Below are 13,626 nucleotides of genomic sequence, written 5' to 3'. Positions count from 1 at the left end.
ACAGGAAAATCTGAAGACAGAGTTGTGTAACTCCTACTTTCCTTGGCAGAATTATGAATATCTTTGCAGACGTTTTTTATTTGTATTGGAATATTTATGTTTCTTTTTTCACTTTAATCTGTAGTTGTAATAATTTATTATATGTAATTTTTTTTTGTTATAAGAAAATAAATAATTTTTTATATATTTTAATTAACGTTTTTTTAAGGTCTACGGTTGGGGTCAAAATAATAATGGGCAAATTGAATATACTCTGCGAGCAAATTCATCAAGATTTAGACAAATAATTACAACTATAGGAGTAAAGAAAATTAAAAACATTGCTTGTACAAATAGTGCTTCATTTGCAGTTTCACATAACGGAAAGGTATACATTTTTTATTTCTATAAAATAATAGATTAAATATAAATAAGCTTTGCAATGATTTTCAACACATAGTAGGAGCTATTTAACTTAAATTCTGTTTTGCTCTGTATGCATTATTTAAATGTGATAACTCAAAATGAATGTTGGAATAAATATTCCTGCCAGATTACACAATTGTTTATCACTATAAGTGAAGTTTTAAGAAATCATTTCTTTTCACTCCTTATGGGCATTCAAGTAAAATATTTACGCTAATTAAATAATAATATTTATGATAATTACAGTACTCATTAATGAATCCTTTTATAGCAAGTTGGGCAAGAATCATAATTTGGATGAGCTGTTTTTGAAGGTTCATTGTTATACTGTTACTCTACTATACGATTATACTCTACCTGTGCAATCATATTTACCAAAAGAAATTACTATGTATTTTAAAAAGATAATTATAATAAAAAAAGTTTTAAAATATTATCTTAATTTTTGCAGCTAAAGATCTATTTTACTTTATTTGAGGCTTTTTGTGCCAAATATTGCTTTTCAGTAATTTCACATGTGAAATCGCTTATAATAAACAACTTCCAATTACAGACTACTCTAAATAATGGAGCTTTGTAGTCCTTATCCCATGAAATAAGATTTGATAATGCAATACTCCAAAAGTGTATGTTGTTTTACACATGTTAACTAATTAGGTATATTTGACACCATAACAATGGTGACTAACAAAATATGAGAGGTGTGTGTTGATGAGTTTTGGAATGATAGAAGTAGGTAAATGAAATTACAAGGTGTCAACACCTGCTGCAGCTTTGTGCAACATTTCCTTATTTCTACTGATTTCCTTATATGTGCCCATATTTGTTTATATATTTTGTATATTTGTTTATTTTTAAAAAAAAAGATTAAAAAATTTTGGTATACTTAAATATTCTGATTAAAAGAAATAAAAATAGTTTTCTTTATAATCAAGCCCAAAATCTGATGAGTAATTTAGTAGTAAAAAATTTTTAACAGAACAGTAGTAAAGCTACGTGATAAATTTTTTAAGTATATAAATATTTTGTACTTAATTCCTTACAGTTGGATGGTTCCATAAAACCCATTAAAACTTAGAAAATACTATGTTGAAAATTGATGAATGAAAGTATGTAAAATTTTAATGGTGTAAGCCATATTTTAATACTCTAGTTCAGTGATGGCAAACCTTTTGAGCTTAGCATGTCAAAATTTTGAAAAACCGTAACTTAACTGGTGCCGTGTCACATATAGTCTATATGTACCATGAAATATATATAGAAATATATGATATTTCTATATGATATAGAAATATTCATAATTTTTTGATATTTGCAACTTTAGTTAAAAAAGAAGATTTATATTCTAATATTTATTTTATATATTTAAATGTCATTTAACAAAGAAAAATCAGCCAAAAAATATGTGTAAAATAAACAAAAACAGAAAATTAATGTACATCTAGCAAAAAATAAAAACAATGGTAATCAAATTGTATGAAAACTAGAAATTAGCTACTTTTTTGGCACTGATATTTGTCTGCTAATTTTTCGATTGCAGGTTCATATTTTGTGCACTTCAACGCCAAGCAAGCATCACTAACTTCATCTGTTAGCCGGTTCCTTTTGTTCATTTTAATATTATTTAATACTGAGAGAACACAGTCTCACAAAAATATGTTGATGAAAAAATTGTTAGTAAAGCCATCACTTGATCTTTTATGTGTCAGGTAATCTGTTCCAAGCACTCAAAATTTCTTGTTCATAGTTGTTCTCTTTTTCATTATTCAAACGATTTCATTAAAGATTTTCAAGTTTCGACCTTAAGTTGATAAACACATGTCCAAATGCTATCTTGAAAATCTGCAAGTTGCTTCTTTAAATCGTCAATTTACATCCATTGGAAATCCTTTAATTCCGAAGTACTATAAACAACTACATCCGGATACTTAATTATTTTAATGGTCTGTTCTAGGCTTCTAAATATTTGGTGTCCCATCTGTCTTGACTGACAATTTTAGAGATATCAATGTTTAGGTCACTGAATCATTTTATAACAACCTTACATATTTCTTTTCTTGATGTACTTATTGGCACTGATTGTAATTTTATCAACTCTTCTCTCATTGTGAGACCATCAGAACATTAGCAATAATGGCCAACCAAGCATTTGATTTGACATCTGTAGTTTCATCAAGAGAAATCAAAAAATATTTACTATTTAAGTCTTTTTTTAATTAATGTTGTATGTTTTTGTTAAGATCTACTATTCTGTCTTTGATAGTATTTCTACTGAGTGGTAACCGGGAAATTCTTTTAATAATATGATCTTTATTTTTCATATTATGAAATAGAGTTGGTGCACATCTTAGAAATGTTTCTTTAATAAATTCTCCGTCACTGAGGGCTTTTCCGTGCTGAGTTATGGAGTGCGCAATATAATAACTTGCTGATGTTAAATTTGTAGAGCATCTTACAAATTAATTGTTGGAATTTGATTGATTTTTATAGAGGTGTAACTGCCTAGAAATGTATTCTTTTATTGATACTTTTTTCAAGAGCTGTCAATGATTACTTTCAAAATGTCTCTTTACATTCCACGTTCTGCTTACTATCGTTTTATTACACAGTATGCACAATGATCTGTTGTTTCGGTCGACAATCCTGTACATCTTTGTTCATATGTCTTGAGAGGGTCAGCTACTGCTACTTCCACTTCCTTTATCATTCAATTTTGCTTTTTATTTTTTTTTTGATTCTCCATTGCAAGGCATGATTTATAAATCATGGTGTTTTTTATAAAAGGTTGATAGGTTTCTTACCTATTAACTTTTTTCAATGTTGTTATACTGGTTCTTGGTATAAAACAATTCAAAGATAGTATGTATAACCAACAAATATATGGTGTTGTAACCAATTATTCGACACGCAGAATGTCTCGTCGAGCACTGTTGCACTGTATATCATTTTCTTCTAACCTACCACTCCTGCTTCCTAACAAACATGTTGATCAATTGCATTCGTTTGCTGAATGCACCCAAACACACGTGAAGCTTACCCGAGGCATGTGTTGACAATAACAAGGCCATTTTCAAAATTTGGCATTTTGTTACTAGAGTTAAAATAAAATGCCATGAGTAAATATTAATCTATAGTGCAATTCTTAACCTTTTTATATTAATGTCAATATTGGAACAGTGTATCTTGAGAATGTTTTCACTATGTATCTTTGCTACGCAACACATATTACTCGAGTGATGCCCAACTCTGGCCGTTGCGAGAGACAGATTTTTGAATTATGCAATTTTTTGTCTCTTACGATGTGTGTCACCCAATATGAGTTCATGTGTCACCTCTGACATGCGTGTCATAGGTTCGCCATCATGCTCTAGTTCCTTCTGACTGCAAAATTTAAACAACATTGAATGAATGCTGTTAGAATTCATAAATGACTTATAATGATTGTCCATTTTTATTTAAAAACAAATTTATATTTCTTTCACTCTTTTAAAAAAAGTATTTTACTGAATAATTTGGTATGACTGAAAAAAATAGATGCATATGTATAATAAAATTTTGAACTGATTCTGTGCATATAAATTCAGTTCAAAGAAATTAAAGAATATAAATCGTGCCTACACTCGCCTAGGTTTATTTTTCAGTAGATATTTAATCATAAAAATTATTCGAAAGCAATGCATTCGCCTGTTGGATTATAATGTTTACCCCAGTCTTATGGCTGTGATGTTGCCTTACGAGTGACTCCTTTCTTTTTTTCACAATAAAAAAACATTGTAACTCAGAGAAAAAGTAATTTTATGTTTCAAATATTTCACATATTTTACAGCTTACAAACTATGCTGTCATCCATAAATTAATTGCCCACAAACCAGCTAATTGATTATTACGTTAATCTCCATAGTGAAAAAGTTCAGATTTTTTTATAGTACGAGGCTCGGATGATAAATTTTGCACATATATGCGTAATATGGGAATGAAAAGAAATACTGGAATGAAATAAGAAATGAATAAAAGTACAATACCTTAGCTACAAAATGCAGTATTTATTTTTCAATATAATCCCCGTTTACACTGATACACTTTTCCCAACATGTAACAAGTTTTCCATTCTGTCAGTGAAAAATTCTGGCGGTCTTTCTCAGATCCAAGTGGCCACAGCTTCCTTCACCACCTCATCATTGGTGGTGTAATGATTACCTTTGAGATCCCTTTGAGATGAGGGAAGAAGTGGAAGTTGCACAGAGCTAAATCCAGTGAGTATGGTGGATGCAAATAGGCTCAAACTTCAGCTTGCAGAGAGCCATCAGAGTTTGCACGGTACCCATCGTGCACAGATTTTATGGTAACCCAGTTGCTCGAAAATATGGCCTACTCATTCTTTAGATATGCCTAACTGAATAGTGATGCGGTGCTGGATGATTCGCTGGTCACTGTGAAGCAAATCGTGAAGCACCTCCTTTCTTGTCAGTCACAGAAACTGGACGCATGCTGCAAGGTGCATCCTCAATTTTCACTTTACCAGCTTCACATTCGTGAAATTTCAACACCCACCTATTCACAGTACTCCTGTCAACAGTTTCACTAGTGTAAACCACTTTTAAATGATGAAAAATATGTGTAGGATTCACATTTCCTGCTGTTAAAAATTCAATCACAGTGTGCTGTTTTAACTGTGTTGACATATTGGCCGATCTTGACTCGGTATTGGCATTGGTAACAAACTGGTGAACAGATTTTAACACATTATCGCAGGTTTGTAGAGGGAGATTTTAGCTATCATATGTTGCCATACCCAACTTTGTCTCCATGTTGCATGTTAGTCTGCAAAATTTGTCAGCTGAGCCTTGTATATTACTTAATTTTATTTTTTGTGTTATGTATTATATATGTTTATATGCTTTATTGTTGTAGGTGTATGCTTGGGGCAACAGAGAGAACGGCCAGTTAGGGCTTCCTCATGACACAAATATCTCTCAGCCTTTTAAAATTCCTGGATTTGATAATGCTATTATTGTAAAGGTAAATTATTAAAAGAATTATTTTTAATTTTGTTTCTTAACAGGATTGATTGTCAATATCATTTACCTATTAATAAATACCAATGGATCTATGGTGGCTGGTCTAGTAAACAAGATGTTTTCTTTTTTTTCCTTGCTTTTACATTTATCAGGTCTAGGTTGGTAATACTTGAAATGTTTCACATGTTGTAGAACCATATGGATGTAAGTGTATGAAGTTTACAGTCTTCTGTATGATAAATTAATTTAAAATGGTATATTAAGGACCCATTATTGCTATTTAACTAGAATTTTATTCCTTCTTCCTTGGATGAGCTATGGGATCATAACTTCAGAAATAGAATCAACTGCTGTCTTGGTTTGATCTGAGGCATCACCTTCTACGAACTGACATGGTAATCAGTTCTTTATTAGAGCTCAGTGATGTTGTGTCACTGTTTTTTTTTGTGCTTGTGGAATTGACAAATGTTTCCTACTGGAGGTTGTTCAAAAAGTCAAACTATTTGTCTACTGAATCGATTCTTCCTGTTGTCATAAAATCTATTGTAATCCATTTTAATTACTGTTCTACAAATTTGAAAAAAGGTTTTAGAATACTAAAACACAAATAAATTGAATTTTTATCTGTGGTTATTTTTTAATGGATGACTTGAAAATTAGTTCAGTTATTCTCTTATCATTTTTAGATTCATATTTTGACCCTACAAAATTGTGTGAACATTTTGATTTTCTGATTGTAGTGTTTGTGATTTTATTATTAATTATGATCTTACAGTTTATGTAGTGTTGTATGAATTTATATTTATTACAATTTTAAAAGTATGAAAAATAAATTATTCTGAAATTCTACTTGCAATACTTTTTAGAATTTAAATCCTATGTGAATAGGATAATTAGTGATCTTTTTTTATGAACTGTGCAGTTTTTTTAAAAGCTCACTATAGATTTATCCCTTTGCATTGATAATGCTATTCTATTTGTAATATCCTTATTTCCTCATTCTTTCCCCCTAATCCCTTATCATTAAATATTTTAAATGCCTACCTAGGGTAGTAGTAAAGTTCTGTACATTGCTCAGCCTTTTATTGATTGTTGCAGATAGTAATTTTTAATATCTTTGTTTATTTTGGATAGAAAGATAAGTATTATCAGATATTTTAAACCTAATTTCTTGAATAATAACATAATTATTGAAATATCGAACCTTCAGAATTTAGAAAGTTACAAAATAAAAATTAAAGTAAGCGGAAACAAATTTTTCAATCAAACTTGAATTATAAAATGGTATACAAAAAAAAAGAGAGGTACATATTGTAGAAAAAATGTTTAAATAGTTACTTTACTAAAATTTCAGAATGTTTTATTTATATAAACTATAATTTGTTTCAGCAGGAGAGTTTTGTGTTTCTAATTTAGTAAGATATCCCCTGTTCCAACATTAATTTGATTTTATCTTTTGGTTGGATTAACTTGTTCCAAGTAATTTTTCTATGGCACATTTACATTATTATCAGCTCATAAATTTGTAGTTTTGTCTGATAAATCATTTGAAATTTATTTAGAAATGTGATGTGCTACCCAGAATTCCTGAAATATAACAGTAAATGGAATCACATCATAATTGGATCTTACTGCCTCAGTCCCTTTCAGAATATTCTCTTGGGAACTCAACACTGATCTGCCATGAATAGGAGTACATTTTGAAATTTTTTTTTGGTAAGTGTGTCCAACAACTGCTGAGATTCCGCTTGAATCTCCTCTTTTGTGTCAAATCTTCGCCCATTCAACTTTATTTTCAATTTATGAAAGAGAAAGAAGTCGCACAAATCTAAATCTGATGAATACTAGGAATGGTAAACAACTGCTATGTTATTTCTTTACCAAAAACTGTTGCACGATGAAAGTGGTACATTGCTTTATACTGTTGTATTGAAGAACCCAGTCATTCTTGTACCACTTCTCTTTAAGATTCCTTCTCATATCCTTCTCTAGCCACCATAGGGTAGCACAGTAATAATTCTCCAGTACTTGTTTGACCGGGAGATATGAATCTTTGTGGAAAATCCCATCAGTATTAAAAAAGAGATCAATAAAGATTTGCTCTTGATTTTGTGGGCTTTCTTTGGCTGAGGTGAAGATGGGTTCTTCCACTGATTGTTTATTGCTTAGTTTCAGGGTCATATCTTTAAATCGAACTTCCATTACCAGTTATGATCTTGGGGAAGAAATCTTAGTTCCAAGCAGTTCTTTCACTTAATTGTAGACATTTATGCATATTGTTTCCGTTTGTTGTTAAGCAGTCATGGTACAAACTGCAACATTCTCATGTTCAATATTTATGACAGAATCTGCTGTTACATGGATTACAGTAATCCTGTGATATTACTTACGTACATCGTCAATGGTCTGGTTATGATCTTTGACAATCCCATTGAAAACAGCACTGATTTCTGCTATAATGCTTGTAGGTAGTCATCCTGAACGTTCTTAATCTTCATTTCTTTGTTTGGCTTAAAGCATCATTACTGAATGCTTGCACTAAGATTTTGTGCAATTTTGTGACTCTTTTATCAAGTTTAAAACAGATCTTGATACAGATATGTTGTTCCTTCAGATCGGTCATTGGAAAATCATAATCATATGTGACAATTGCAAAAGCGTCCACCAATAACAAACAAATCTACTTAAATCAAAGTATCTAGGCACACTGATTCACAAAGAATGTATTTTTTTCTACTAATGATGTTTGGTTATACTAGCATGCATTTTTAATACAAATTTTAGGAACTTTAGGCTGGCATTAATATCTAATAATTTAAGATATTTTCTTTCATCTTTACTGTTGTCTAAAAAATCTATATTAATATTTTCATTATCACTAAATTCTTGTTACATAAATGTAATACCACTTTCCTTTAAAGAGTCATTTGTTCATTTTTAATAGTAATGAAAAATATAACGTGATACAGTTTCATATAATGTCAATAAAAGGATGACTTTTTGTGCAAAATGGGGGTTATTTGTACCATCAACAATGATGGAAAACTTTTTATAGATGACATTAAAATATGTACAAGACTATAAATATGTTGACTACTTAATTGAAATTAAAATTAATAAATGTACCAAGATATCTAATGATGTTATTCAAAACTTCTAGTAAGTGTTGAATTTTGAACTGCTTCATATCTTTAAAAGATCAACAGGTACTGTTTCCAAAAATAAACACTTAATTCATGAAGCTTTGTGTAAAGCCAATTATTTTTCTTGATCTGCTCAGGTACAATCAAAATAAAGTCAATCAATATAAAGAAGCTATATTATTACTTTTTATATCAATCTTGTATTTAATGTGATTTATAATTTTGTTTTTGAATTCAAGATAAACATAATGAAAAATATTTGGAAAATTTTTACATGCATGATTTTATTTCATAATATAATACTCAAAAAAGGTTTACCAAATTGTAAAATTACTAAATCAGTTATGAATAAGTTACATACTAAAATCCTGTGAGTGTAGGTATATTTAGTATTAACATCATTAAACATAACTAAAGTTACATTTTCCAAAGAGCTGAAATTAGTACCAATTAACCCTTGTGCAATGAATAATTACAAATCCTGTTGTATTCATATGAATTTATATATTTTTGTGTTATACTATATTATATACGCACTTGTCTGTTGTAACATTAGTCATTTAAAAAGCATGCTTGTTGATTAAGTATTAGTAAGATATAGTGTCAATTTAAACAGAAAAAAAATGATAAGAAAAACTGTTCTTTAAAATATTAAAATTTTTTTATTTTAAATATTGTATTTTTCGTGATGTGGAATCAGTTTCTGAATACCCTTTTCATAGAACAGATGCTGCGTATGAAGGCAATATGAAAGTTTTTGATTCTGAGTTTAGTTCACAAATTTTTTCATCTATTAGATACACAAAATTATCCATTTCATGACCTCATCGTGCATCTTTTCTCATTGCTCATTAAATTATCTAACCTATTTTCTCCTACCATTTCAACAGTTGCTGGGTTTTTATTGTAAATTTCAGTAATCTACCCATAAATCTATACTGGTTTCACATATTTAATATTAAAATAATAGATGATAGACTGTATTTTCAGCCGGTGGGTTTTGATTGTACTAGAACACAAATAAACTTTTAAAAAAATGGTTCTTCTGTAATAGTGTCTGGAGCAAGCTTATTTGTGAAGCTCATTGCAGAAATGATAAATACAGCATTAAACATTCATTCTTTTTCCGTTTCAAACATTAAATTGATGAGAATTATTTATTAATTTAAAAAAAATAAATTTAATGTAATAATTATATTTGTGGATTATTACTGTAGCATTGTCATATTATTATTATTATTTTATTATGCTTTTACGGCCAACATGGGACCACTTAAGTCAATTTTAGTTGGATCTTTTCTGAGAAAAGCGTGTTATTTTACTCTTTCGAGCTGCCCAGTATTTCTTCATCCGTTCAGATCTTGCTTTCTTTTCTTCATCCGTAAACACCCTCTTCATTGTATTTTGTCGTTTGTCTGTCTTTTGTTTAAATCTAATGCTTTTATCTTTTAGCTTTGTAATTTTTCCAGTTTTATTCTGTAGGTCAGTCAGGGAAATTCCCAATTCTTTCATATCTTCTCTAATTTCTTTGATCCATCCTACTTCTAGCTTTTGGAACCAGAGCTTTTCAATGATATTTCTTGACAGTCTTTGTCATATATTATTTAATAAATTTATTAATTAGACTATAGATGTGAAATTACAAATTAACCTACTGTGTAATTGTATATTTTGGGCTTAAAGTCAGTTCCTCTCGCTACAGAATTAAATTCTGTAACAGATGAAAATTTTGATTTATCAATTAGTATTAAATGCTCAGCTGATATAATTAATATTCAATTATTTGTCATTCATTTTTGTGTCTGTATGAAAATAATGACTTTTAAGTACGCAAAACATAACTAGTATTATTGGTGGAATAATAATAATAATCATAATCATACTGCTACTGTCCATGAAGAATTTTATGTAAGGTTTTCTAAATCTGTCTACTAGCAACTCTTCAACTTTGGGAGAGTTGAACATAAAATACTGGAGCCATTGAAGATGCTTCGTGGTTAGTTAAGCCTGGAATTAGTTGCAGATGAATAAAAAAACAAGTTGCAGATCCCTCAAATGTCAACCAGAAAGGCTTTCATTGGTTTGAAATACTTGGAAAAAATTTACTTTAAAAATTTTAAATACATTGAAATTATAAGTGTTTATTATTCACGATTACCTAATTCACTTTGTAAAGATGATTTTGACAAAAGATTGAAACTTATTATTCATCTTGAAACAGATCTTCATCTCTGTAGCTCAGTGATTCAACCCAAAAATATAGCATCCTTCAAATTGTGTGTTTGAAGGTCTGATAAAAATTCTCACATAATAACAGAGAAGGAATGTAATTTTTTGTTGGATCACAATAAAGGAGTGATGGGACCTTATTTCTTTGACAAAGTTTTAACGATAGATTCATAACTTGAAATGTTATTTGTAACATATTAAACGATCCTGTGTTTGATATTGAGGCATATCTTCAGTATGCTTGTAGCCTATTTCAATTAAACTTTTTCTGTTTGAGTAGGATGAAGAGGAAGGATTGAATTGACACAATGTTCATGTGAACTTGCATCTTGAAATTATTTGTTCTGGGGAATACTGGGCATTTACTTTAGATCTAAATGGCTTGTACTGACTTAAGCTGTTAGATAGAAAACTCAGTTGAATTTTAAATCAGGACAGACTTTTTTTTAATTTCTATTTTCGTAGTAATTGGGGAAATTGATTTTACCTCATCTGATGTTTTTGTAATTGCTTTATTTTTACAGCTATAAAGATTTGGTCCCATAATTTTTTTTTTAAAGCTAATATTTTATGTTTACTACTTATTTTCTCAATTAAAGTAAATTAATATGCATTTTCTTTCTACAGGTTGCTTGTGGTTTTTCGCATGTATTAGCCTTATCTGATTCTGGAAATATAATTGCGTGGGGTTCAAATAATTATGGTCAGATTGGAATTGGAAGTAAAAGCAATGTTTATCTTTCACCAGTACGTACAGCTACTGAAATCGAAAGGTAATGATTCATTTCAGTTTATAAATCTAGGTAGTATTTATAATACAGATTTAAGAAAAATTTAATCTACTTAAAAGTGGCACATTTTTTCTGTACATTAACATTTTTTAAGTTTTTGATTTTCTGATTTTTAAAAAATTTCAATCACTTGTAAAAATGTTTATCTTAACTTTAGTTCTGATAACTTCATTATCTTCTCCCCTTATATTATCACTCCCCTTCTTTTAATCTGCGCACTGTCAGATTCTTTTCTGCTTTATCTTTTTAATTTAATTTGAATCTTCCTCTCTTTCTTTTTCTCACAGCTTCAGAATACTGTAATCTTGAATCGTATCTATAGATATGATTTTATAACCTGTGTTATTACTTGTCTGTGATTGACGATTAATTTTAACAATAGGCCTCCATAAAACATGCAAAACTTGGTAATTCAGGTATTGAGATTTTTCAGAATGCTTGGTGAAGCTTTTAAAGAAGAATTGTTAGATTGTTCATAGTATTTGAATGTTATGTTCATTTCAAACATTTGAAATGAACATACCATTTAAAAACAAATTAGAATTTAACATGACAATGATCATTACTTCCACAAACAGACTGTCAGAAAATGTGAAGAAAATTTAGAACTCATCCGTGAGGACCATTACTGAGCACCCACAAATTGTGTGACATGGTTGGAATTGGCTATAGAACCCAAGAAATTTTAAATGAAAATTTAAACATGCATTGAGTTGACCCAAAGTTTGTCTTTTTCTACTCTTGTCTCTTGATCAGAAGCATTAGTTGTGTGTTGATCTGCATAACTTGAAATAAGATTGGGTTTTATTGTTGCAGTCCAGAGAAAAAACAAAAGTCATCCCCATCGGAAGAAGTTGCATTTACAAAAACTAAAGAGGTAGGGGAAAGTTGTCAAAGTCAAATAAGACATCAAAGTCATTGTTCACAGAGAATTTATTCCTGATTGTGTTATGGTGAATTTTTGCTTTACTTGTGATATTTTGAGAGATTGGCTTTGCTTAAGAGATTGGTGATGAAGAAGACCAAAATTTGAAGGAAAAATAGATTTAGCTGATACACCATGACATCATGCCTGGACACACCCCTCTCCATCAGAGTGATGCAGTTTTTGATAAAGAGCAAGATGGTAGTTGTTTATTCTCTTTAGTCACAGCATGTAACTTTGCTTTGTTTCTTACACTAAGGCGGAATCTGAAGAATAAAATTAAACTAAGATTGGCACGGTAGAAAACATTAAAAAAAAATTACAGACATTGCATTACAGTCTCCAAGAAAGTGGTTTCGATGACACTTTTGAGAGGTGGAATCGAAGAGGCTTTGGAATCGATCTATATACCAAGAAAAATATATAAAAAGTTTTTTTGAAGGGGATGGTGGACATTAGTAAAGAAATAAGCAAATTAACGTTTTTAGGCTTATTTCAGGAATTTTGTGATACCAACTCAATGTGTGCGTGCACACATGCACACTAACTTTCACTATATATATGTACAGGGTGATTCAGGAGGATAGGGCAGTACTTTGACAACTCATTCTAGAGGCTAAAAGTAAGAAAAAGGTTCATATAAACATAGGTCGAAAAGTGCTTCGTTAGTGAGTTATACAAGGTGAAAGATTTCGCCCGAGTTACAGTTCCTCCAGGTAAATTAAGGCTTTCAGAAATTCTGGGAAGGTCAATTAAGGGGAAGATTCAATTGTTTCTTATGGTTTTTGAGCTGGGAAATCGAAAAAAATAGGTCCCAGAACTGTATCTCTCTTAGTTTCTAAGATATCCCATGTAAAACGCCAAAAATAGGGTCAAAAACACATTTTTTTACGTTTGACATACAATAACGTTGTTAAATTGGCAATAAATCGTACATTTTTTAAATATAGATTGTAGAGAGTTTAATTATAAGAAGATTAATGTAAATAATGCCAACAGAATACAAATAAAATTTTAAACATGTCAACTCTTATTAACAAAACCGACGATAACTTAGAAGAAAATGTTACAAAAAAAGAAAACAGATGTGTCTTGTAGGTACAATAATTTTAGAC

General features: G+C 30.0%; 1 protein-coding gene across 4 annotated transcripts in view; it reads left to right on the top strand.

The window, feature by feature from the left end:
* Positions 1–13,626, top strand: part of LOC142333475 (RCC1 and BTB domain-containing protein 1-like) — a 40,710-nt gene that overhangs the window by 5,853 nt on the left and 21,231 nt on the right. For all 4 annotated transcript variants that reach the window (XM_075380703.1, XM_075380701.1, XM_075380702.1 and 1 more), the window contains exons 4-6: positions 209–367; positions 5,317–5,424; positions 11,423–11,568. In XM_075380703.1, the coding sequence (XP_075236818.1) occupies positions 209–367; positions 5,317–5,424; positions 11,423–11,568 (413 nt within the window). The remainder of the gene's footprint in view (positions 1–208; positions 368–5,316; positions 5,425–11,422; positions 11,569–13,626) is intronic.

Source organism: Lycorma delicatula, chromosome 12 (genome assembly GCF_047948215.1).
Source record: "Lycorma delicatula isolate Av1 chromosome 12, ASM4794821v1, whole genome shotgun sequence".
Lineage (NCBI taxonomy): Eukaryota > Metazoa > Arthropoda > Insecta > Hemiptera > Fulgoridae > Lycorma > Lycorma delicatula.
Note: the sequence above shows the minus strand (reverse complement) of the source record. Positions and strands in the feature narration are given on the sequence as shown.